General features: G+C 37.3%; 1 protein-coding gene across 24 annotated transcripts; it reads left to right on the plus strand.

Moving 5' to 3' along the window:
• Positions 1 to 851: 851 nt before the first annotated feature.
• znf740a (zinc finger protein 740a) lies at positions 852 to 23,025 on the plus strand. Of its 24 annotated transcripts, none has more exons than XM_074673247.1 (21): positions 854 to 1,258; positions 3,720 to 3,882; positions 4,080 to 4,262; positions 4,638 to 4,784; positions 5,469 to 5,589; positions 5,833 to 5,916; positions 7,369 to 7,452; positions 8,710 to 8,793; positions 9,257 to 9,346; positions 9,823 to 9,906; positions 10,263 to 10,346; positions 11,270 to 11,353; positions 12,783 to 12,866; positions 13,224 to 13,307; positions 13,647 to 13,730; positions 14,184 to 14,267; positions 14,913 to 14,996; positions 16,049 to 16,132; positions 17,179 to 17,262; positions 17,666 to 17,784; positions 19,832 to 23,025. In XM_074673247.1, exons 2-21 carry the CDS (start codon positions 3,838 to 3,840, stop codon positions 20,003 to 20,005), a joined length of 1,971 nt encoding a protein of 656 aa, XP_074529348.1. In that variant the 5' UTR covers positions 854 to 1,258; positions 3,720 to 3,837; the 3' UTR covers positions 20,006 to 23,025. The 24 variants fall into 24 exon arrangements, with proteins under 24 accessions (XP_074530365.1, XP_074529674.1, XP_074530526.1 ...); XM_074673481.1 differs by having other exon boundaries at positions 4,638 to 4,754; XM_074673399.1 differs by having other exon boundaries at positions 857 to 1,258; positions 9,257 to 9,340; positions 19,832 to 23,024.
• Positions 23,026 to 24,251: the final 1,226 nt, after the last annotated feature.

A 24,251-nucleotide genomic window follows, 5' to 3' on the forward strand; every position in this document is an offset into this window, starting at 1 on the left:
GTGGTGTTACAACTCTCCCCATGTTACAACCATACCCAGTCTCCCCTATTTCAGTTATGACTATTACAAGTATCATAATAACCAGAAAGGAGACATAATCAGTTTTGTGAATGTAGCATTTTGTTACAGAAACGGTTAAAAAGACCGTTTTAGATAAGCAGATCTCGGGGGTGAAGGTTTCACGTTAAAGTAAACCACAGGTAAACATATTCTAGAAACAGCACCACAGCAAACTCTGTGAGAATGTTTGTGATTGAAAACACTCATTTAGATGTTTTTTTAAAACACACATGTGGAACAAGCGCCTTTCCTCTTTTAAAATCATTAAATGATTGCAACCATAACAATCCTTATGCTACTGTATTATCCTGAGCAAGCCTAACAGCAGGGATATACAACGGATTATCTTTAAACTGGTTAATGTTAAACACCCTTCCAAATGTAAGTTACAAGGGATAGGAACTCCCAACAAAATATTTGCTCTATTTGGCCAGTTTGTGGTTTTTGTCTTATGGTGGATCAATAGTGTTCTGAAAATATGTAGACTCAAGTGCAGGGTGGGAGTGCACTGGAATTATTAAGGATTACATTTATAGATCTTTTGTCATTTGTCCTTAGACATCAAAAACTTTGTATGACAGGTAAAGGTTAGTTCCATACATGAACAAAGGGTAATAGGAATGTGGTCATAAGGATACATGCTCAATTAGAATCCATTGTCACATCAAGGGATTTGTTTCTGTGTTTTATGTGATAATGACGCCATTGTTAGAAGGCAGCTATCAGATTGGATTTTTTAATATCCTATTAAATTTGAAGAAGATAGCAGCATTTAAAGCTGTATGAGTATAATTGAGGCAGTTAATTGGTCAGGCGCAGTAACCAAAGAGGCAGAGTAGCTACGGACTGATCCGCCGTGTGTCCGTCCGTTTTCACCCATCTTGGTGTCCACTCCTTCCTTTTATCTGCGTCTTTCAGTCGTCGTCCGAGTCAGGCTCTTACCGCGAGAGGCAAGCTACTAACAACATCAGTAAAAGACACAGCATCAAAAATGCGTTGTCTTCCAGCAAATCTATAATTCATTTACTGATTTTATTTTTTGCACAATTGGAAGCCCCGTACTGCGTTCAGGGGGGACAGACAGAAGAAGATGAGCCTTTTCTCTGGGCTGGATGAGGCTGTGCTGCTGTGTGGGGGAGTGGGTTACATCCTGTGGCGTTTCCTGTGTTTGTAAACTAGACGCTGTGGAAAACGTCGGGTGAGTGAGGCTACAAGGCACATACAAACCTTTTCATTTACCCTTAGATTCTTAGTGATTTAGATTGTGCATTCAATAGCCTGCTTTTTAATCTCTAAACGAACATGCTCAGTAATGACAGTGAATAGATTACCTAAAATATATCAGCGTCAGTGTTAGCCATTGCTAACCCCCTAACAAACGTTAGCTTAATCATCAGGAGGGGGAGGCACTCCGACGACGGCCATCACGACTGTCTTTATCGTTCAATCTTGTCTTCAACGATTCGAGCTTCTGTATGACTTTATAGAAATAGTTGACAGAATATATGTCCACCCTGCAAGGATGATGTACTCGTAAAGCTTCCCTTTGAAATCGATGACCAGGTGAGCAAAAATTAAATGCTCGATTTCTCACGTTTTAGTGGGCGAGGGCGCCAGCGAGCAGCTAGCTTCTTGCTAGCTGGTGTTAGCCAGCTTGTTCAACATCAGCCAAACTAAGGAGAGGCTGGGTGGTAGTGCGGAGGCCAGCCCAAATATAGTGCATAAAAATGTTATATTTTACAGCAACAGCATGTTTGGGTTCGGGCTCCCCCTGCTTGCTACTAAAACAATACATACCTTTGAAAAATCCCTGTAATTTGACTTTGAAGTATCTTAATATGCGTTAACAAATGTTAGCTTTGCGCAAGTAGTCTATTTTCTTAGCAACATTAGCTGACTAACGGGATTGGTGAAAATAATGCATCGATTCACTATAATTCTGCACTCACAGGGAACCGTTAGCCTTTAAGATGATACTTAACAACACGACACGCGTTTACACCCATTTAACTTTGAAAGAAATCATGTATGGTCGTATTTCTTTGGGTATATTCATGGCCTTCTTGTATCATAACGTTACTTGGTCAAACCCTACACCAAAACGCGGAGCTTTTCGATTCGATAACGACTTAAACATAAATTGTTGTTTTTTTCCCCTGTCTGGCCATCGCATTTTCCTTTTCAGTTTATCATATAAATCACAAATAACCCCCTCACTTGCAGCAAATCGTTTTCAAACAAGCTTTTACTGAATGTTTTTTTCCCTGTATATCCTCACAGAATATGTATCAGTCAGGTTAATCAGTTTTTCTGAAGTTCTTTTATACAAATTAAATTGTTCACACCTTTCATTTGAGGAGCAAAGCTCTGTAATTACCACAACAAAAATCAAATAAGTCAAAATTGCTCCTCCCTCTCTTTTGTCTACCTTTTGATCATTGCAGATAAGTTTCCCATACACAGTATGCTTTCAAAACAGCTTTATTCTGTTACTCTAACTGAAGTATGACTGTGTGCACCCTAAACGTAGCTAATTGAATTGCAGTCCTAAAAAATTGAAAACAGATTTAAATCCAGTTCAACTCAATTTTACATCACGCACTTTTAGTTGAATTAAAAACTACAACACTTGTAATTTCACAAGCTAATAGATTTAAAAATACTGTATGCTATTCAAAAGAGTATTTGTAGTTTGTCTGTTAATGCCAAAGTGATTTATATCCTCTTTTCTTTACCTGCTGCTTCTTTTCTTTTCTTTACCTTCTTTACGTGCTTCCCCACATAGTTGTTAAATACTATGATAAAATGTCATTTTTGACAAAGATTGACAGCTACAGTAGAATGCAGTTGTGCACTTTTTCATGAAAAAATTTTGTGCTCTGTGTTTGGTTTGTTAGCATTAAGTTTGTAGATGAGAGAACTAGTGTAAAACCTTCAAACCCAAATTTATTTGTAGGTGGGGAAAAAGCAAATGTTAAGTATTTTTTGAAAGACAAATTACAACCTTTTATTGGCATCTGTTTCAGATAACTAAATCCATTTCTTTTAAACTCTTATTAAGAAATTTGACTTGGCATTTACTGTATAAGGTTTTGCTTTTGATGTCGTGCCTTTCACAAGTCTTATTTTTTATACCCCAGAAAATCGAAGATTTCCTTCTTCTTAATTTCTGCAATATTTTGGGGAAAATGGTCAAAGGAAACATATTCCCTATGTCACAGCAGATGTCTACATGTGTTGAACCTTAGTGGGGCTGGCTGTTGTCAGTACCCCAAATTACCATATTAATCATGTCTATTACAAGAGGATGTTTTGGCTGCAGTGAGTTTTATTGTAATCATATGTAATAAGCAACAGAATTAGGTCAACTGGTGAATTGTTTTCCAAACCAACTTCTTTGGAGGATGGATATTTTCACTTGCTGGGATTTTATAGGAGGAGAAATATGTAAATGCATGTGGAATGGTCAACTGATGTACATGCTACAGTTCCATCAAACTACCATATTTGTGTGTGTCATGTTTTTAGATGTGTAAATGTCATTTTGAACAATGGCCACCCAAGTTGGAGTCAGTAGAGCATGTAATGACAAAGACAGCCAGTGATGGTGTGGTAATTTTAATGTTTGTCTGTTTCATCCACATCCTCCTCTTCCTCAGTTTTAATGCTAGATGAGTGAGGTGGGTGTGGCTTCCCACCAGCCCGACCATCTTGACTGACGGATCTCTGGATGACCTTGTCCCCACCCCTGTCCCTGCGCTCACATACACCACAGCAATGTCACATCTGCCCAGCAGCTCAGTCCGCGACCATATGAAATGGGTTTGTTTTCCGAGACCACCAAAGTGGTTACAAATAACTTTACTTGCAGTTTTGTGTCACTCAGGTTGTTGTCGTTGAAGGCTAGCTTGGCAAATGCCATATTGTGTGAAATGCAGAAATTTTTTTGTTGTAGATCTTTTCTTAAACTTTGATTCAGTTGATAAAGTCAAGTTGTTGTGCATTGTCTGTCTTCACAGGCGGGGCTGCTTGGCTGCGAAGCTGTTCTCTCCAGTATGGCCTTGATGCAGGCCAGCTCCATGGCTGCTCCACCCAAAAAAATGATGGCCCCACTTGGTCATGCACCACCACAGAGAGAGGGACCTGACCGTGCTCCCCAGAGTCACATGATCCTCCCATCTGGAATGAGCTGCCCACCCCTGGTTAGGATCTTGAATAGTGATTCAATTCTTAACTACCAATATGACTTTCTGTTTTATTTAGTCATGGTATCAGGTCAAATGCCACTAAAGGCCAAACTTGCAATTTATGTAAAATTAAACGGAGTAAAATAAACTTTGCTTTAACAAGTACAATCAATCCACAATATTGATATACAATAAATTTTGCTTGTGGATCACGTTTTATACTCAAATTTATAGGTGCAAAAAATCCCACTTAAACACTATGTATTTAGTTGTCAAACAGTATACTTATCAATAATAATGATTGGTCAGTAAATTCATGTTTGTATAAGATATTTGTTCTGAGGTTTTCTCAAACAAGGAAATATTGACTTTTTTTTTTGGTCCCTGTAGCTCATCCGGAAAGAAGGTGAATTCCAAGCACCCCGTCTGCTGGACGAGAAGGAGATGAGGGCCAATGAGGACATGCAGCAGAAAAAAAAGAACAGGAAATCAGTAACGCCCTGTAAAGTGAGAGAACAAGAGGGAAGGGGAGGGAAGGTCAGTGGCTGTGGTCGCTAAAAAAGGGATTGGTTTCTGCTCTGCATGTTTTTTTTTTTTGCTTGCTCTCTAGTCCAAAAACTGTTGCTGCTGCTTGCAGGATTTTTTTTTTAACTCACTTCATTGGAGGGCGGTTGATTTGGAGCTTTCATGTATGCACTTTTTGTTTGTGTGGGGGTAGGGGGAGGAGTTCAGGGAAGATGTGGAGGGGGTGGAGGATCTCTGGAGAGGAAAGAGGGGGAGGGGAGCATAGTGAAGCGAAGCACAATAACTGCAGTTGTGTGCATAACAGGGGGAGCAGTGACATGAGGGCATTAGGCCATCAGGAAGGATTGTGCAGTTTTTCTCAATTCAGATGTTAATTACACGTCGTTAAAAGAAAACAACCCCTTTTTGCTTTTTTCACACCAAGGACAATTTGAACTTAAGGAAAAAAATGTCAAAATTTGCATGACAAATTGGGATTTTATGTTCAAAGCAGGGTGACTGACATTTTATGGCTTGCGCTTACCAAAATGCCACATGAATCCTGGCATTCTGTCAGCTCTCGCAGAAAGTAGTTGTGGGTTGGTATTTTTGACAGATTGTACCTTTATTTCAGTGTACATCAATTTTATTATTTTCCATGGTGAGTTTGACAGTTTGAACTAATGATAAACCGTTTTTCTTTCTTGTTGTCATTAGGGCACAGGCGGAGATGAGAACGGTCCATCATCCAAAGTGCAGAAAAACTTTATCTGTGATCACTGTTATGGAGCATTTAGGAGTGGCTACCACCTGAAGAGACATATCCTCATTCATACAGGTATGGGTTGTGTTTGGAACAACTCAAGTTCACAGTAAAACCACATTTTTTATGCCTGAATACATGAATCATGTGTTGATTGAGGCTCTGAAAGCTTGAGTTGGATTGACTTTAGGAGTGTGCAGCAACTGTAAGGTTTTGCAATGGCCTGCTTAAAACCCTTGTTTGGTTATAGCTTTTGCCTCACAGCTAATTGGTGGTATCTGTGGGGACTTGAACTAAAACTGGTGCTCTTCGGTTTAGGGGAGAAGCCGTATGCTTGTGCCGTATGTGACATGAGGTTTATTCAGCGTTACCACCTGGAGAGACACAGCCTCATTCACACGGGTATGCGTCCTTTAACCGTACCCATATTACATTAATGGGACTACATCTGTAGTTTGTCACTTGGATCAATGGACAGATGCTCAGGGTTTATTTTGTCTGTGGACAGTAATTTCCAACAAAGCCAGCCATCAAATCTGTTCACCCCCAAAAAAGCATAGTTTTTGCCTTATACATATTGATCTCCCAACACCAGGAAGAGTTTATGGAGGTTGATGTCATACAGTGTGGTTCAATGGTCCCGAGTCCACTATTGAAAACTGTTGTTCGCATATCAAAGATAAAACGGATATATTTTTGGTTTTGGAAGTCCATGGCCAGCCCAAAAACAGTTGGACAGGCATCAGTTGCAGATGTATTGGGTTGGGAGTTTGGTGCTCATGTTTCATGTGACTGACAACAATTTGACTTGTTGCTGCTTAAATGTTTTAACAAGTCAAATAGGATACTCCATTTGAATTTGTCTAAATAATGAAATAATGCAAATGTTGCTGTTGTGTTCATATCCACACGATCCTTGGGTTCTTACAGAGCGTGGTCACTTAGATCTGTAGTCTTCACCTAAACCTGAACTTCAGTGTTTTCCATCATATTCTACACTTTTGACTTCAGCTCATAGCAAGGCTCAAAGTTTGAGAATCTTATCAGCGATCAGCTCCTGGATGATCTTCAGTTTAACAGTGGATAAGTGCAGGGGAACTCTTCTGGTATTCAGCAGCATCCTTTGGATCTTTTTGATCTTTTTTGGGATCTAAGCCATACACATATTTTCACATCCAAACTAGATTTTTGTTAAAGAATTGAGATAAGCAAAAAAAGAAAAAGAAACTATAGAAACAAGACTTTTTGATAGTGGACTTGAAATTGGACTCAAACTTATGGACCCCAGTGTATGTTTGTGACAGCCTTCAAGCACAGGCCTGAAAAGACACTGAAGATTTGGTTCTTAAAAAAAATCCCCAAACAATAAATGTTTGCTGATAATGATTGCTTTATCATTGACTTTAACTGCATGGACATCAAAGGACTATTATACTCATTAGTCATACATCATGCAAAGGGGATGTTGAGGACTTAAGTTACAGTTTGTGTTGCACCCTTTCACATTAATCTCTTTTTTTTTCACTGTTTAAGAAGTATGCTGTGGGTAAGTCCCTTTCCACCCAAATACTTTTCAAAGTCAGTGGCACCACCTCAGTAGTCCTTGAAAAAAACGCTTAACTGATGAACTACTGATGACCAACTCTGAGCAGCTCAGCTGACATTGATTATACAAAAAATGTATAATTATATTATTGAAAGTAGTATAATCTCAAATAGAGTATAAGCTGTTGCTTTTTGTAGCAGCACTGCATCTGTTCTTTCTTTTTTTAACTTAAAACCCTCCAAATATTTTTGTTGTCCACATTTTTTGTTAGATTGAAAAGCTAACAATTTTATGCTCTGTGTGTGTAGGAGTGAAGCCATACGCTTGTTCCATGTGTGACATGAGGTTTTTCCAGCGTTACCACCTGGAGAGACACAGACTCACTCATACGGGTATGCGTCCTTTACCGTACCCAGTTCAAGTTAAGAAACTGTACATCAAGCTGCTCCAGACTAAAATCATTCTAGTTATTTAAAACAAGATGCCAAATTTGGTGGGTCTGATTCTGGCACAAAAACTAAAATTTCTCATGTGGACCACTCAAAGTGTATTATCCCTTTTGTACCATTGCTGATAAACAACAGTTTCTTTGGCTTTGTACTTTTTTCTTTAGTTTATCTAAAAGTGTAAATGATAAAGCTGGCATTTTAGTTTATGTACTGGAAATACATTTTGTCACCCAACATCAGTTTAATGGGATATCATTTCAAAGGGATCGTCCCATCATTTTTTGGACGTTTGATGAACGGGACGGTGTCATACTCAGCAAAGGGTTGAGCTGATTGATCACATTGTAACCAGGATAAAAGTGTGTTATTTCCGAAACACAATGTCACATAATACCTGTTTTAAAATCCTGATTGTTTGTGGCTTAACTTGAAGACTAAAACATTTGCAGATAATTTTTTGACTTTATTTAGTTCATATGTTACAGTTTATGTCAGCTCCTTACTGCCTTTTCCTGTTATACAGAATTTGCTTTGTGCCATGGTATACTATGGGAATAGTCCTTTGATGTCCACATCTTCTTTACATGACTATGTCTGACCAGCTCACATGTCTAAGCTGTCATCTTCTGGCTTTTGAAAATGTCTGTGTTTATCTAACTGTTACATCGTTGTTGCTTCTGTAAGTGTATGGCGGAGATCAGATTGGTAGCTTTTGAAAGTTGTGGCAGATCGTCAGTGTGAAAGGCTAGAGAACAAGCGCAGCTTTATAATTCAAAACAAAGCCAACCTAAATTAAACCATCCACACCATTTTCAGATTCAGTGATTGATAACATACATGCTGTAGAAAGGACTAAAACATGTAGACAATAATAACAGGAAGATGTTGGAGATGTTTGATGTTTCAGCTTCAGCTGGCCAGTGTGATCACCGTCGTAGACATTTATTGCTAAAGCTGCTGACATTTATGTGTTGTTTCATTCATGCTTGGCTTTCTTGTTGTTGCTGCTGCTGTTTTAAAAATGAATGCTCGTTAAGACAAAGGTCACTTTAAGCTAAAGAACAACATGCACCTCTTGGCATGAAGCTCAGCTGGAATGTGAAATTGTTGCCAGGTCCCTGTGATTAAATGTCTGAATCCTGCCTTCCTTTGACGCTGAAGGAACGTCTTAGCTAATATGTGAATACTTTGTGTATGTAGGGGTGAAGCCGTACGCTTGCTCCATGTGTGACATGAGGTTCTTCCAACGTTATCATCTGGCAAGACACAGCCTCACTCATACTGGTATGCGTCTGAATACCTCAGCTCATTTCTAAGTGGGATAAGAGAAAGACCTGTTATTTGAAATCACAGTTCTGTACAAACTGAGTATTGAGCTGTGCTAGCAACCTATCCAGACATAAATAGGTGTTGTAATATGTAGCTGTTGAGTAGAGACATACATACATAGATGGATACTTGTACTAATTGCACACAACTTCAGCTTTTCCCCTAAGGAATGCTCTATGTTCTTCTGCACACACTGTTTCATTGCATTTTCATATAGATAATTTACTTGGCTTTAATTCATCTCATGATAACAATGTGACAAATGGGGTACTGCAGAACAAACATCTGTTTTTGCCTGTGTGTGACCCGCAGTAGTAGTAGCAGAAGAGCTTTTCTAGGGGAGAAGTTGATGGTTATATGTTCAATCTGTTTTTTTCCCTGTTTCAAGCTTATGTTGAAATACTTTTTGTGTGTGTAGGGGTGAAGCCATACGCTTGCTCCATGTGTGACATGAGATTTTTTCAACGCTACCACTTGGCAAGACACAGCCTCACTCACACGGGTACAAGTTCCCATTTTCTTTTTTCCAATAGAACTTAATATACAGTACACCTTACACCATCTGCCCTTTGTTTTATGACTTATAGAACTTAGTTTCTCAAACTGTTGGTAAACATCAAGCATTTCAATAGCTGGCGCAGGACGAGGGCTGTAACCTTCATGGCATTATTTTCAAATCACAGCACCTCTCTTGTACTTCACTTCAGTGCCTGTAAATTAATCCTTAATAAGTGTCCTGAGGCTTTTTTGCAGATCTTCCTTTCAAAGCTAGAATTAAAAAAAATACCCTTTATAGGACAAAAGTGCTTTACTGAGTTTAATTGGCACACATATGACCAGAGAAAAAGATTTTAGCACAACACAAAACAGTGCACCTAGCCTGTGTCACTTCTTTAGGCATGTCTAGATACATAATCAAATTGAGTGTGTCCTTTTCAGTTAATTGTGTTGTTTTTTACAAAATATTTTCCTCTGTGTGTGCAGGGGTGAAGCCATATGCTTGCTCCATGTGTGACATGAGGTTTTTCCAGAGATACCACCTGGCAAGACACACTCTCACTCATACGGGTATAAGTTTTACTTATCCCTCTTACCTGACCACATTAGAAGTTGTACATTTTAGCCCCCATGTTTTGCCTACCTGTGAGAGTGCATTGATATAAAAAAAGCTAACATTCCATATATAAATTGTGAAAATATAAAGTTTTAGCATACTCTGGTTTGTTTAGGGTGTACTCATTGTGTGTATGTGTGTGTGATCTGTTATTTAGTATTGAACATAAACACATTTATGTCTTGTTTGTACAGTGACAAGATTGCTATAAATATATAAAGTAACAGTGACAGTGACCATGTAAAGCAATATATTTGTGTGTACATAGTTTATGAGCACTTTCCTAAAGTTTGGTACTGTATGCGTTTAGGGGTGAAGCCATACGCTTGCTCCATGTGTGACATGAGGTTCTTCCAGCGTTACCATTTGGCAAGACACAGCCTCACTCATACGGGTATGCTTAAATTGTTTTTGTTTCCCCCCAAAAACCTTTCATATCTATTTCCTTCACATTTTTTCTCTATTTGTCAAGCCTCCCCATTAAACAAAGTCCAATTAAAATGTTTTAATATAGCTTTCTAGGCTTTGTTGGAAAACTGTCCACTGAAAAAGTGACCCTCTTTGTCAGTTACCTTTTTCCACATTGTAATGGTACTATTGCATGTCTATTGTTGAGTACTACATAAAATTCTTTTTGAAAGACACATTACACCAAAAAAAAGAGTTGAATGCAGGTTTTAATAGTCAAATATATCCAAAAGACTGTCTGTGCTGTTTTGTTTGACTTTCTAAATAAAAAAAAAATTGTAAAGATTATGTAATTTAAAAAAAAATACTATAAAATTTATCACAGTTTTGCACAGTCAATTGTTAGTTTGTAGGGTAACTGTTTTTGATACTGGTGTCTTAACCGTATTGTCCAAACTATGGATGTTCTGTCATAACAGATGTACGAGGGGTCAAAAATGATATACATAAACCTAAAGTAAGGAAACACTAAAACCTCTCTCTAAATCAAAATCCTGTCAAATTGGGCTGTACTATGAGATGCTGTCTACTGTCAGTGACAGCCATCATTAATTGACCTGCATTTTTAGCCGACAGTAATATTTAATAAGATATACACTTGGTAACAATGATAAATCTTTGACTTACTAAATCTTCAAATCTGCAATCCAAAATCCTGTTTCTGTCTCTTCATTGTGCACTGCTTGTGCGCTCTTGAATATGTCTGGATTTTTTAGTGTAATGTGTCTGATAGTATCCTGTCTGTGCTTATACATGCATGCATTAATAAAAAAAAAAAAACACTGAACTTAATGTTGTGGGCTTTGTCTGTGTGTTGAACTGCATCTAACTTTGTTGTGCCTTGTTTAGGGGTGAAGCCGTATGCTTGTACCATGTGTGACATGAGGTTCATACAACGTTACCAGCTGGAGAGACACAGTCTTACGCACACGGGTATGTCTTCCTCTTTTTTTCTGCCATGACTTCTTCTGCTTATGACCTTGGTCATGCATGCGCTACACGTTTTTGTTTATTTGGCTGCTTCAAACACTAGATTGTATTCCTTATTAGTAACAAAGTTTATTGTTTGTACTATGCACAAAAAGCTTTTCAAGTGCTGGCCCAATGAAACTTCACCCTTACTTTGTATATGAAATGACATCTCAGCTTAGAAATTACACACGCCACACTAAAGGGTTAGTCAATCAGGATAATATTGAGATGTTATCTTATTATTGAATCCTCTGATAACTCTGAAAAACTTAGGTATGGTCAACACAGGTCAAAATGGCACATTATCAAATCTAACGAGAAGGGCGATAACTGAAAAGTAGCTGCAGTCTTGTGTCTTAGGTTTCAGCTTGTTTGGTTCTAAATGTGTGCAGTTTAATCAGACTGTATCATTTTTCACGTTATGAAAGACTCAAGGATAATCTAGTTAATGGGTCAGTCTGGTTAATCTAAGACAGGTGTAGAAGGAATCACCAACATTCTGAATTAAGGAGTGTTTTTTGGTGATGTTTCCTGGTTTATGGGGGGCGGGACCTCTGGGTCTTATTTAAGGTACTGGTGTTTTACATTAGGCTTTTATCGAGCTGAAATGGACATAAGTTTTATTTCCTGTCACTGAAATTCAAATTAGGAATAAGGATCCAACTGCTCACATTGCTCTGTAGTTGTGTCATTTCACATTCAAAGATATGGTGAGGAAATAACATGATCCACTATTATGAATTGTTTTATATCTGTGTTTTGTCACAATTAACACATGCTTTCTAATATATGCCTTTTAACTAAATATAGAGAGAGCAAAGTAAATGGTTCATTTGTTTATTTAACAATCCAGTTTCAGTCTGATGATCCAAAGCAGTATTGGTTAAGAAATCAGTTGAATACCAAGAGTTTCTGTGCAAACAAATGTCATATCTTATTGTGATGTTCTTAGCTATTTTCCCAACTGCCTAAAATTGTCTGACTTCTTTGATCAGCGTCACAAAATTCAAGTTACAAAGTTTGGAATTCCAGTTGAATATTGTAGAAAATTTACTCGAACACCCATTGGCATAGCATTGAAGGACTTTGGTCTGTTTTTTTCTTTTTTTTTTTTTCATTTGGCGGGCTTTGAGGAAATATATAGTTGTTTTGATTTCTACTGAAGATTGTCCCTCGAATCGCTTTGCTAAACACAGCTCAACATCAATTGGACATGAAAATGTCTCTCCAATTGGAATAGTAAATATTTTTGATTGCATATTCGGATTTATAGCGTAAGCCAGGCGCTGATGAGTGCAACCAAACTTTACTAAGCATTTAGTAAAGTTTGACATCGATCATTTTTGGCAGTTGATTGTTTCTTGCTAAAGTTGGTACTTTGTGTGTATAGGGGTGAAGCCGTACGCTTGCACCATGTGTGACAAGAGGTTTTTTCAGCGCTACCACCTGGCGAGACACAGCCTCACTCATATGGGTAGGCGCCTGCCAATCATAACCAAGATATACAATTAGGAAGCTGCAACACCTGTTTGCCTGATGTAGATCTAATCATCTTTATTTATACACATTTATTACTTAACTGTAACCTAGAAAAGATGACATCATCATCTCATGTGTTGTGATGTATACGTGGATTTAAGATCCCATTTGTGAACTTCTGAAACAGTATCTTATCATATTACATTGTACCCTTTTGTTGTTTTAGGGTATGACATTGGTTATTAACCACAGTCATCAATTTAGTTCAGATTAGACACCTTATATCTTTAAAATATTTCTTTCCCTTATCTGCAGAGACACAAATTTAATTGTCTTGATGCTCTGCGTTTAGGTGTGAAACCTTATGCTTGCACCATGTGTGACATGAAGTTTTTTCAGCGTTACCACCTGGCGAGACACAGCCTCACTCATACGGGTATGGGTCCGTGCACCGTGCCCATGACATTCAGTGTTCGAAAACTGTGCACATTTAGTTTTCAGTCCACTTCAGACATAAGCCTGTTGCATAAACGGTAATGTCACTTTGCAGTCTTTCACAGGGTTTTTAAGGTTGTCTGAGTAAGCCACCAGTTTTTTTGACATGCATGATTTTTTTGTGCTAGTAGTTGATTAACTTTTTGGAAGAAATTGGAACTTTTGCATTAATTGGGGTAGAAATTGGAAAATGTGTGGTTAATAACCAATAGTGCAGGTCTATATTTTTAAACAAGGAAACCGAAGGCAAAGTAATAAAATATTGCTACTTTGCATTTAGGTGTGAAACCTTATGCTTGCACCATGTGTGACAAGAGGTTTTTTCAGCGCTACCACCTGGCAAGACACAGCCTCACTCATATGGGTAGGCGCCCGCCCACCGAACTTATTTTACTGAGATGTTAAACAGAACCAGCCTTTCCGAAGTTGACTGCATTCTTCCCCAAAAATACTTTATAAAGGATTAGAGCGGCAAGCCTAAATACAGCATGTTTGCCGTATCAACACTTAAGCAAGTCTGCATGTATTAATTTAATACAAACATTTAAACAGTGGACTGCAGCATCATCAGCTCATGTGATGTGTCAAAGTTGTGGATTTGGAATTGGTTCATGCAGTGAAATTTGTTTATTATCTGAATTTTATCAGAGATAACGGTTTAAAACAGGAAGCTGTTTGCGAAAGTGAAAATTGAAACATTTGGAAAAGTGGTTAACTACCCATCAATTCTGAACATAGATAAATGGTCCTATTGATGGATTGTAAACACCAACAGATACAAAAGACTGAAAATAATGCCTTAATGCTTTGCGTTTAGGTGTGAAACCTTTTGCTTGCACCATGTGTGACATGAGGTTTGTTCAGCGTTACCACCTGGCGAGACACAGCCTCACTCATACGGGTACGCGTCAGTGCACCTGTCCCCCTCACATTATGAAATTCATCATTGCCTAGTCTTATGTTTTTTTTTTTAGTTTAAGTTCAACAAACAGTTTGAAACAAATGACATATTTGCTGTTATGCATATTTGCATATTTGATACCTGTGATTATTACTCACAGTTTAAATATGTAACTTTTTCCTACGTTTTCAAACAAATGACATTTTAAAAACAGTTTTTACATCTTCAGCACTTGTGTAATAATTATTAACGATAAATGTTAGGTTTAATATAAATGTAATGTTGCATCTAGATGTCTGAGTTTTATTTATATATGCTTTTAAGATGCATAAAAAGTTGTTTCACAAAACTTCTTTTGAGTCTATTGGTGAATGAGGCAAATTGAAATAAAGGCACCAGTCACAGTTTTTTCACTGTAATTCTTAAGTTTGAAGATTTTCGGAAAATTATTTGGGGTTTATAGCTAAAATTGCTGTGTAGTTCTTGGTGCTCATGAATATGTATTGTAGGAGAAACTTCAAAAAACATATTGTTTGCTTTTGCATGAATTGGCAATTGTGTGGTTAATAACCAATAGTGCAGGTCTATATTTTTAAACAAGGAAACCGAAGGCAAAGTAATAAAATATTGCTACTTTGCATTTAGGTGTGAAACCTTATGCTTGCACCATGTGTGACAAGAGGTTTTTTCAGCGCTACCACCTGGCAAGACACAGCCTCACTCATATGGGTAGGCGCCCGCTCATCGAACCTATAACATTTAGACCAACTTCTACTTCCTTTTTCTTAACAATATGAATTCCAGGTCTGCAGATGAGGGCAGTTATTTTGCTGATCTGTGACTATTAACAGTAATGTACATCTTTGCATTTTGTTGAATTTCACATATACAGGTAAATTTCATAAGCTTAGAGTATCATGAAAAAGTTGATTTATTTCAGTGGTCCCATTCAAAAAGTCAAACTCATGTAAATAGAGCCAGTATACACAGCATGAAATATTTCTAACATTTGTATTTGAATTGTGATGATTACCGCTCACAGTTAATGATTTTTCCAGCAGGACTTAGCACCTGCCCACACCAAAAGCACCAAATGCTGGTTAAATGGCCATGGTATAATGATTGGCCAAACAAACTTTCTGGGCCTGAACCCCATAGAGAATCTATCAGGTATTGTCAGGGTAGGATGAGCAACACCAGACGAGCTGAAGGCTGCCATTAAAGCACCCTGTGTTACCAAAACACCTCAGTAGTGCCACAGGCTGGTTGCCTCCATGCCACACAGCATTGTTACAGTATTTCAAGCACAAAGAAGGCACATACTTTGTATAGGTCTCATGTTGTATAATTTTTTGGAGTGTTTTTTTTTTCTTTAAATGAACAGCAATTTGTAATCATCAAATCTATAAAAAAGAAACATTTCACTTTATGTGTTCTGCATCTATTTTAGTTTTACCTTTTGAATCGAACTACTGAAAGAAAATGTGCTTTACCATTAAATTCAAATTTATTGAGATGTACCTGTACACCTGTCTTTACATGTGACGGCGTACAGGACAGCGACATCATCAGCTCATGTCATGTGTTTAGTTGTGGATTATGAATTTGATTGAGTTTTTTTTTTTTTTTTTCATTGGACTGTGAAAAACTCAACGAGCAAGTAAAAGTGGTTAACAACCCATCAATTATTAAGATTCTTAGGTTTAAAACTGATTGATGGATTGTGACGCAGAAATTATTAAAATGATATCCATAATGATACCTTAATGCTCTGCATTTAGGTGTGAAACCTTTTGCTTGCACCATATGTGACATGAGGTTTGTTCAGCGTTACCACCTGGCGAGACACAGCCTCACTCATACGGGTATGGGTCCGTGCACCTGTCCCCTTCACATTCTATTGATCACATTTGATCACTATTTTTATTTGGCTAACACGACTTTGCCATGGTTATGACTGCATATGTTGTAGTAGGCCATCAGGTTGTCAGTTTAACACTCATACTCATGGTTCACTTCAGTGTTAATTTTTTGCAAGGAAATTTATTTATTTAAAAACTGTTTCTTGCCCTCTAGGATGTTTTTTTTGGTTGCGTAATATCTTAATTATTTTATATCATAGATTTAAGTCACATTGTGTTAAATCAGAAAATTTAAATTTTCTAAAAACAATAAGACACATGTAATAAAGGATGTAAAATTGGGTGTTTACACTTTTACAAATGTTAATTGCCTTTCTAAATGTATTACTTTAAAAAAGAAAAGGTCAGTTTGTTGAGGAAACCTACAGGCTTAGAATATTTTTTGTTGTATTATTTTTTTTTTGTAGTTTCAGGTAACACATGTTCAAGTAAAACATGGCACCCAAATAGAATCGAGCTTGTACCATTTATAGCTACATTTTGAGCCTGTTATAGAATGAGATTAATTCAGGGCAATTTTAAGATGCTAGAATATTATAAATTTATATTCTTCAAGACTTTGCAAAAAATACTCCAGACTGAAAATTGATCACCCCACTCGTTTTTTGACCATATAAATACAGGCATGGATGGAAGAGTGGGTACTAAAATAGTTTTGTTTTCTCAGCATTAAGTGAGGATATAAATATATTATATGTTCATTTATACACAATATGTTCTGTGATTAACTGTCATTCACAAATACAATGGATGTGGGTATTTTTGTTTCCACCAGAATTGATGTAGTTTTAAACTGTAAATGACTCACTTTGTACTCACAGATTAAATCATGTTTGCATGACATCTCAGCACATTTTCTGAAAAGGAAAAGTAACAAACACCACATACTCAGAAATGATGAGATTTTATCTCAGTGTTAGCTTGAGCTTGAAAGTTTTATGTCTTGTACCTGTGGGCAGCAGGGCTAATATATTGCTCTATGTGTGTAGGGGTGAAGCCGTATGCTTGTTCCATGTGTGACATGAGGTTTATTCAGCGTAACCACCTGGAGAGACACAGCCTCACTCATACGGGTATGCGCTCCTTTGTTACTGCGTACCCTATCACTGAGAGAGGCTCTGCCGTTTGGGGTCACAACAAACCCAAGTTTGTAATGTCAAGTCATTTGATGGGATGTTGAACCAGCCTCAAAATAGTCACCCCAGTTTTTTGGGGCCAAAATGTTGCGTAGATCTGGGCCACGAAAACCCCCCAGAAATTCCACTCTGATCTACACATAATGAGTTGATGACAAGGCCTTGTAGAGCATCAGTTTACACTGTCAAAATATGCTCCTAGGGCAGGTTTTTCTCCAACTTTTTTGCAAGTGTTGGAAATATAGTTTTGGAATAAAGATAAGTGATCTGAAATGTCATACAATATGTTTTTACAAGACACCTAAATTGATGCATTGACTGTATCTGTGTGCTCTTTTAGGAGAGAAGCCATTTGCTTGTGACATGTGTGATATGAGGTTTATCCAGCGCTACCACCTTGAGAGACACAAGCGTGTCCACAGTGGAGAGAAGCCTTACCAGTGTGAACGCTGCCAGCAGGTACGTGCATATGGAAACATCACAAGATCTTTTTGTCAAGAGAAGTTGAACAAGGGGATGAGTCAACTACTCACTTATGTGTCTATTTTTTGCTTTAAGTTGTATCAAGAGGGGTTTCTTAAACGCTAGAAGCCTCTAAAACTGTAGTATAGTTGTTATTCCTAAGTCATTACACTTATTACTGTGTTGTGTTTACTGTAGTGAGCTTTTAGATTATACGGAGACTGCCGCTTTAGACTGTTAAACATACAAACAGTACAGTCACGCAGACGGAGCACTTATAGATCATTATTATCTCATTACGTCAAGTAGTAAGCATTCTTTACTGAACAGTGGCCAGCTATTTCCTGATATATTTTTCTTTACTGGCATATCTAAAAAAAATAATAATAATGATAAAGAGAAATGGAAAAATATATACATGGTGTCCATAAAGTCTCTTTACAATTCAAGAAATGTATTATAAAAGCAAATACACTGAAAAATTAGTTACAAAATGAGCAGTTATTGGAATTTTTTAAAACTATTTTAATGGGACAATTCACTTTGTTGGAGAAAGCTGAAAGGCTTGTCTTAGAGGATCAGTTTTTTTCTTTATATATTCTTAGTCATCCACTCCCTTGATCCAACACTGTCCGTGTCTCCATAAATTTCTTGTGCCATGCACAAATTGACAGATGTGACGATGGATCTCTTTCATACTTAGCTCTTTAGTTGTGCTGAGTCTGTTTATCCCATTTTGTTTCAATAAACCGTGACGCGGATTCTGCTTTTTTTTGAGGAGAAGACATTTTTTCAGAGGTTCATTTAACAGGGTCTCTATCATCAGTAGGATACCTGAAATACACAAATGCAATGTGATTAAAAACTTTGACAACTACTGTGTACACAGAACAAATCTGATTAAGATATCTCATTAATTGCATTTGTAATATATATTTTTAATTGTGAAGAAATGTTATGGAAACCCTATAGATCTAGAAGATTAAAATAATAAACAAGTTATTGTGTTAAATGGTGCCAAATCAAAGTATCAGGCTAGCATAAACAACCACAGAGTGCAGCAAATGAGCTTCATGAGCTCACAAGGGGCAATGCCTGTAGTAGTAATTAGGAGAAAGGATGATTGAAAAGCAAATTGCCACAGCCCCAGTGTAGAAATATTTCAGCTCCAAACTGAATGAGCAAGGTAAATACAACCAGAACAGTGCAAAATAGTGAACTGAAGTGTATTCCAAATTCTTAAAACCGAGACAACTGGACTGTTGATAGTTTGGGATGAAGCTGATGAGGCTGATGAAGCCTCATGGATAAAGGAGAAGAAAGATATTTAAAAACTCTGAACAGTCCAGTTTCCTGGTTTTCAGAATCACTCTGACTTGGATGAGTGAGAATTTACATGTACACACAAAGTGTAATTGACTACATTGCAAAAGAAATGCTTCCTTTCAATATGTTTTTTTTTCCAAGTGCAATTTTTGAATGAGTCTATTTTATTTTTGTTTTCTGTTTGTTATTTTTTTTAGGATATTTAACAGTTATTGATATTCCAATTAAAACAGTAAAAAATATTAATGTGAAATAAAAGTTTATAGCATTTGAAAGGTTGAATTGCATTATAATGATATACTATGTTTATATTAGTGGTTAATTTGGTGTTACAATAATATCAACTGTATTGTTTTTTGTCAATAATTGTGGGGCAGCTTATTGTCCAGCAGAGTTTGTTATCTGCCCAGGTCTTACAGAGGTTTGAAAATTTGCAGCATCTTTTTGAGGAGGTATTGAGGACAATACATACTTTGACATTGTGGGTTCAGATTTACAGTCTGCCTTCAAAACCTGCAAGGAGATAAAACAGTAGGCTTCCAATTAGCCAACCAATCAGAGATCTTAAAGCCACAGCTGCTTGTTGTTTCAGGCTTTAAATGACTGATGGCTGAAACACAGAGCTGTTTTTTGTACTGTCTGTCTCCTTTGGGACGTTTAACTTTAAAAATCATCGGTTCTGTGGTTGATTTAATCCTGTCCACTTTGTCTTTTGCAGAACTTTTCACGGACAGACAGGCTGTTGCGACATCGGCGATTATGCCAGGGTCGCAGCGTAGCCAAAGTAGAGAACCAGCCATGTTGCGAACCACGCCCATACCCCCAAGAACCCCCACCTGCACCTCCCACCTGGAGTCCCCTCCACCCTCCTCCGGGCCGGCTGGCGGTCTGACATTCCATCCTGCCTACATCCATAACACCGCCAGAGTCGGGACAAGCCACAGGGTTTCTTCTTCTCAGCTCTGTGCGAAGTGAAGCAACTACTAGCACAGGCTGATCGAGTAGCTCCGCTCTCGGGATTACTTATGACAGAGGGACATTTGAGTTCTTGTTTTGTTGACTTTTTACTGTTTCCTTTTCTCCCCTGCTTTTATTTTTAAGATGAGACTTTTCTGTGATGAACAGTGGTCCTGTTTTGTACTTTATCTATTTGATTTTTGCTAAAACAAAAAAAGATTTTTATTGTTATTCAAATATATCTCCATCTGGTGGTACTCGGAAGAGCATTGGGGATTGTTGGATGTGTTGGAAACATATGGGATAATGTGGCGAGAAAACGTATTTGAACTTGTTTCTAAAGTTTCCTAATGTGGTCTGTTTTACTTCCTAACGATGACCTCTCCAGTGATAAAAATGGAATTTCTCTCCATGTTGAGCATGTCGTTAAGACTAGATACCTCCTCATTAAGAAGCTTACTGTGTGTTGAGCTCTGAGAGGGTTTACTAAAAGAAGTATCTGGTCAATACAAGTTCAACAGCAGGATTTCTATGACTTTCTCTGGTCAAGTGAAAGTCAATGGTTATTTTATGTAAATAATTGAAAGTGTTTATTATTTTTTATGAGCAGGAATTTTTCTAAGTATACACAATGGGCAAAAACAGACTAGGAAAATTAGAAATGGTCTCATGAACGGTTTCTTGCCACTGTTAACGTAACATCCAGAGGAGACTTGAGAAACGTGTGTGAATAAAAAAGAAATTAACTGTAAACAAGGATTCCCATGAAGTGGATGCAGAGAGGGACACAGAGACCTAAACCGCAGGATTATCACATGCGTCTCATCTTCTGTGTCATGTGTGAGGACTCAGGAAATGGTACAGGATGGCAGCCTTACCAGGATGTCCTACCACACCTACTGAGAATACTGGGTATGATTTACACACCAAGCAGATCAGGGCTCTGTCCATACATCCTGATCTGAATCCGGTGCAGGTTGGCCACCTAAAGTCCCATCATGTTTGTACAGACTCTTACATTCTGTGTGAGATAACTGGGGGTATACACAATCTTGTGGCCTTAGTGTGTTTCATTTTTGTTTTGCCTTTTTCTCAACTGTTTATTATTGTGGATCAGATGTATTTACCAAGACGAAGCAGCCTTTCATCTTCACAGTATGTTTTTATGTTACATCGCCGAAAGCTGTCATGGTTAAAGAATGTTGATAGCTTCAGTGGCGCTAACGCAGACTCGTGTCCTCCTGTGAGGGCGCTTGTGTTTTGATGGAAATGAATATTGTGGGTCAGTGTTACTGATTACAGTGTAACAGTTATCGAATCCTAAAGGGAGCTCCTGGAGTCTGAGGGTCCTCGGAGAAGTCAGTCACGCTTAATTGTTTCCCCTGCAGTGCTTTGACTGAATGCAACCTTGTCAGAATCAGTACTCGCTTGACTCTACCACACACTAACAGTTGCCTTTTTATCCAAATATAATGTGGTTGGTGTGTAATAATGGATGTCATGTCTCTGTCATGTCATTGGGTTTAGCCTTAAGTGAGTGCGGATACAAAAATAATCATTCTAGTACTAAATGACAATGTAACAACAAATTCTTGTACTTATGATAAACTTCAGTTGTACTGTGTGAAAATCTGTTGATGGTCGGAGCCTGTCGATCAGGGCCACTTTATGTTTCTTGAAGTCTACTCTTTCTGTGACTGGTGGGATGTTTCCACTCTGTCAAAGCTGGTTGAAAGGATGGGTCTGCTGGACTGAACATTTATTAACATATCAGCATATTTCAGCTGATCCTCTGTGCTGTAACAGTAAAAGATGGCTGAAATGTGTTTTTTTCCCACTGAAGTTACGATAAGTTACATACTTGATATGGAGACTGATAAGCTTTATTGTTTTTCATGCAGCTTATCACTGTGTTACATGAGTTTTTTTTTTTGAGGGGAGGAGATTTCTTTAGATGTCACTGACATCACGTTGTAATTGTGTTGTGGTTCAGGTGTATGCAGAGGAAGATTTCAGCTTTGACTAGCACGTTAAGATCAAGATAAACCAGTTGCAGAAAAAGGGTCAAGACAGAAATGTTTAATTTGGCTCTGGGAACATTATTTTTTATCTCTGGAAGGGATGCTGCAAGCACGAGTACATATTGAAAAGGCTAAAGGGCAATACAGTATATAGATAATTTTTCTTGTTAATACATTTTTTGTCATTTATTGTTTTTTTAGTACTATCAATCTTGTTGTGTAAAATGCAATAGAATCCTTGAGTCTCGGATCATTTGTTTATAAAAAATCGAGGTTACTGTTTTTTTGTTTGTTTTTTTGTTTTTGACCGATACAAGGATTACATTGTCTGAGAATATTCTCATCACATTTTGAGGATTGTTTTAAGGACCCTTTTTATTATTATGGAATTTTAAACACTGGAGTGAAAGGAAAAAAGACAAAAAAGACAGAAATTGATATTTTCTTTCTTCAGACTGTACTAGATTTTAGGTTTTAGAAAAAGCCTATTCTTCCTCAACTTGACACGACAGGCCAACAGAACAATTTGGATCAGTACAGATGAGAGCCCACTGTTTCCTAATTCTGACATTAGAGGCGGTAGTACCACAAGAATATGTTCTGTTTCTTATGACAAAGGTCCCTGGTATTTGTAGTAAATTATATTGATAATGGTATTAGATGAACAACAGCATAACAGTAGCTATCACAGATTAGTTGTTTTCTTTATTAGTCTTGCATGCAGAGTTATGGTCCTCAGTTAAGATAGGATCTTGATATTGATTATTTTGTGTAGGAAAAAGAGTGCATAAGAATAACTTCCTAAAAAAATGTTACAATGATTATTGTAAAATGGGCTAACTAATATGTACCCTTGTGATCCAATTAGTTTCAAGTATATGAAAATCAGAGGAGAGGCTTCTTACTATTATGCTGAAATAAAAAAAACAATTTGTAAAGGATGTCTGCATACTGACTGGCTGTTTGCTTCATTTGACGTGTTTTTAAAAAGGAATATAAATATGATGAGGTTTTCTGACTTGAAATACTTTGTGCACTTTATTTCACCAAATCTGACTCAGGCGAGCCACAGCCCTCTTCCACATGGACAGATTCAGTGAAGGACAAGACAGGGGTAACTTCAGCGGCCTATTAGACTTCACATGAAAAACACTTTTCACGAATATTTATGATTTTTAACACAAGTACTCAGAGTCATTGTCATAGCTGGGGCAGAAAAAAAAAGATTTGCTGGGATTTGTCATGTGACCCAGTTTGAATCTTTTGGCTCAACCTATCTTCTTACAGTCATAAGCACAGCTCTCACACTGCATCCCTGCTCTCCTCAGATTTCTTTCCTCTAAGCAGCTGTCCTATCTGATAAAGAATCTAGGATACAAAGGTAATCTTTGATACTCAGGGAAGTAGCTTATTCACTGAGATATGCCTTGCTATGAGGGCATGGTCAGTTAGAATTGATCTTATTTTTGTGTTGAGTAACCCCAACATTTCTCTTTATCCTTTGGAAAATGTCCTCAAGTTAGCTTGTAGAATTCTGATTTCTGAAAATCAAAGTTTAATTGATATTGATACATTTATTACAATGATAATATAATAGCTCAGATTTAGCCACACTAGTCTTGACATTAAAGATGAAATAATATTTCTTAGTTGTCCTATAACTTTCATTTCCTTTGACAAACATGCTGAAAATTATTGCACCTCACCTAACACTGAAACTAATGTATTCAAGCACTGCCTTAAAATAGTTTGTTCACCTTTTCCTTCACTAGGGCCTTATGAAAATGCCACGAAATGCTAAGTTTGTTGCTGGCCTGAAGCATTATTTGAAAAGTTACTCTTTTGCCAAGTTTCAGCATCTATCACCAGCCATTTGTGCTGGAGGTTACCATTAAACAATGTGTTTTGCTATTAAATTTTAAATTTCAAACAGTATTTATTTGTCAGTTTCTGGTGTTTGAAGTTAGCTGTTTTTCTATGGATCAGTTGTATTCTGACAGTTTTTCAACAGTAATGCCCTTGTGTTAAAAAATATATGTATAAACGTTTTCAGCTATTTAAGAATTTTTTGATAAGTCTGTAAAGATTGACAAAATATTTAATCACTCATGGCCGTTCAAATAGTACTAGAAAATCATAAAAGTTGTAATGTTTTAAACA

This window comes from Halichoeres trimaculatus, unplaced genomic scaffold, assembly GCF_033239565.1.
Source record: "Halichoeres trimaculatus isolate MK-OKI-2021-1 unplaced genomic scaffold, fHalTri1.1 fHalTri1_scaffold_1, whole genome shotgun sequence".
Lineage (NCBI taxonomy): Eukaryota > Metazoa > Chordata > Actinopteri > Labriformes > Labridae > Halichoeres > Halichoeres trimaculatus.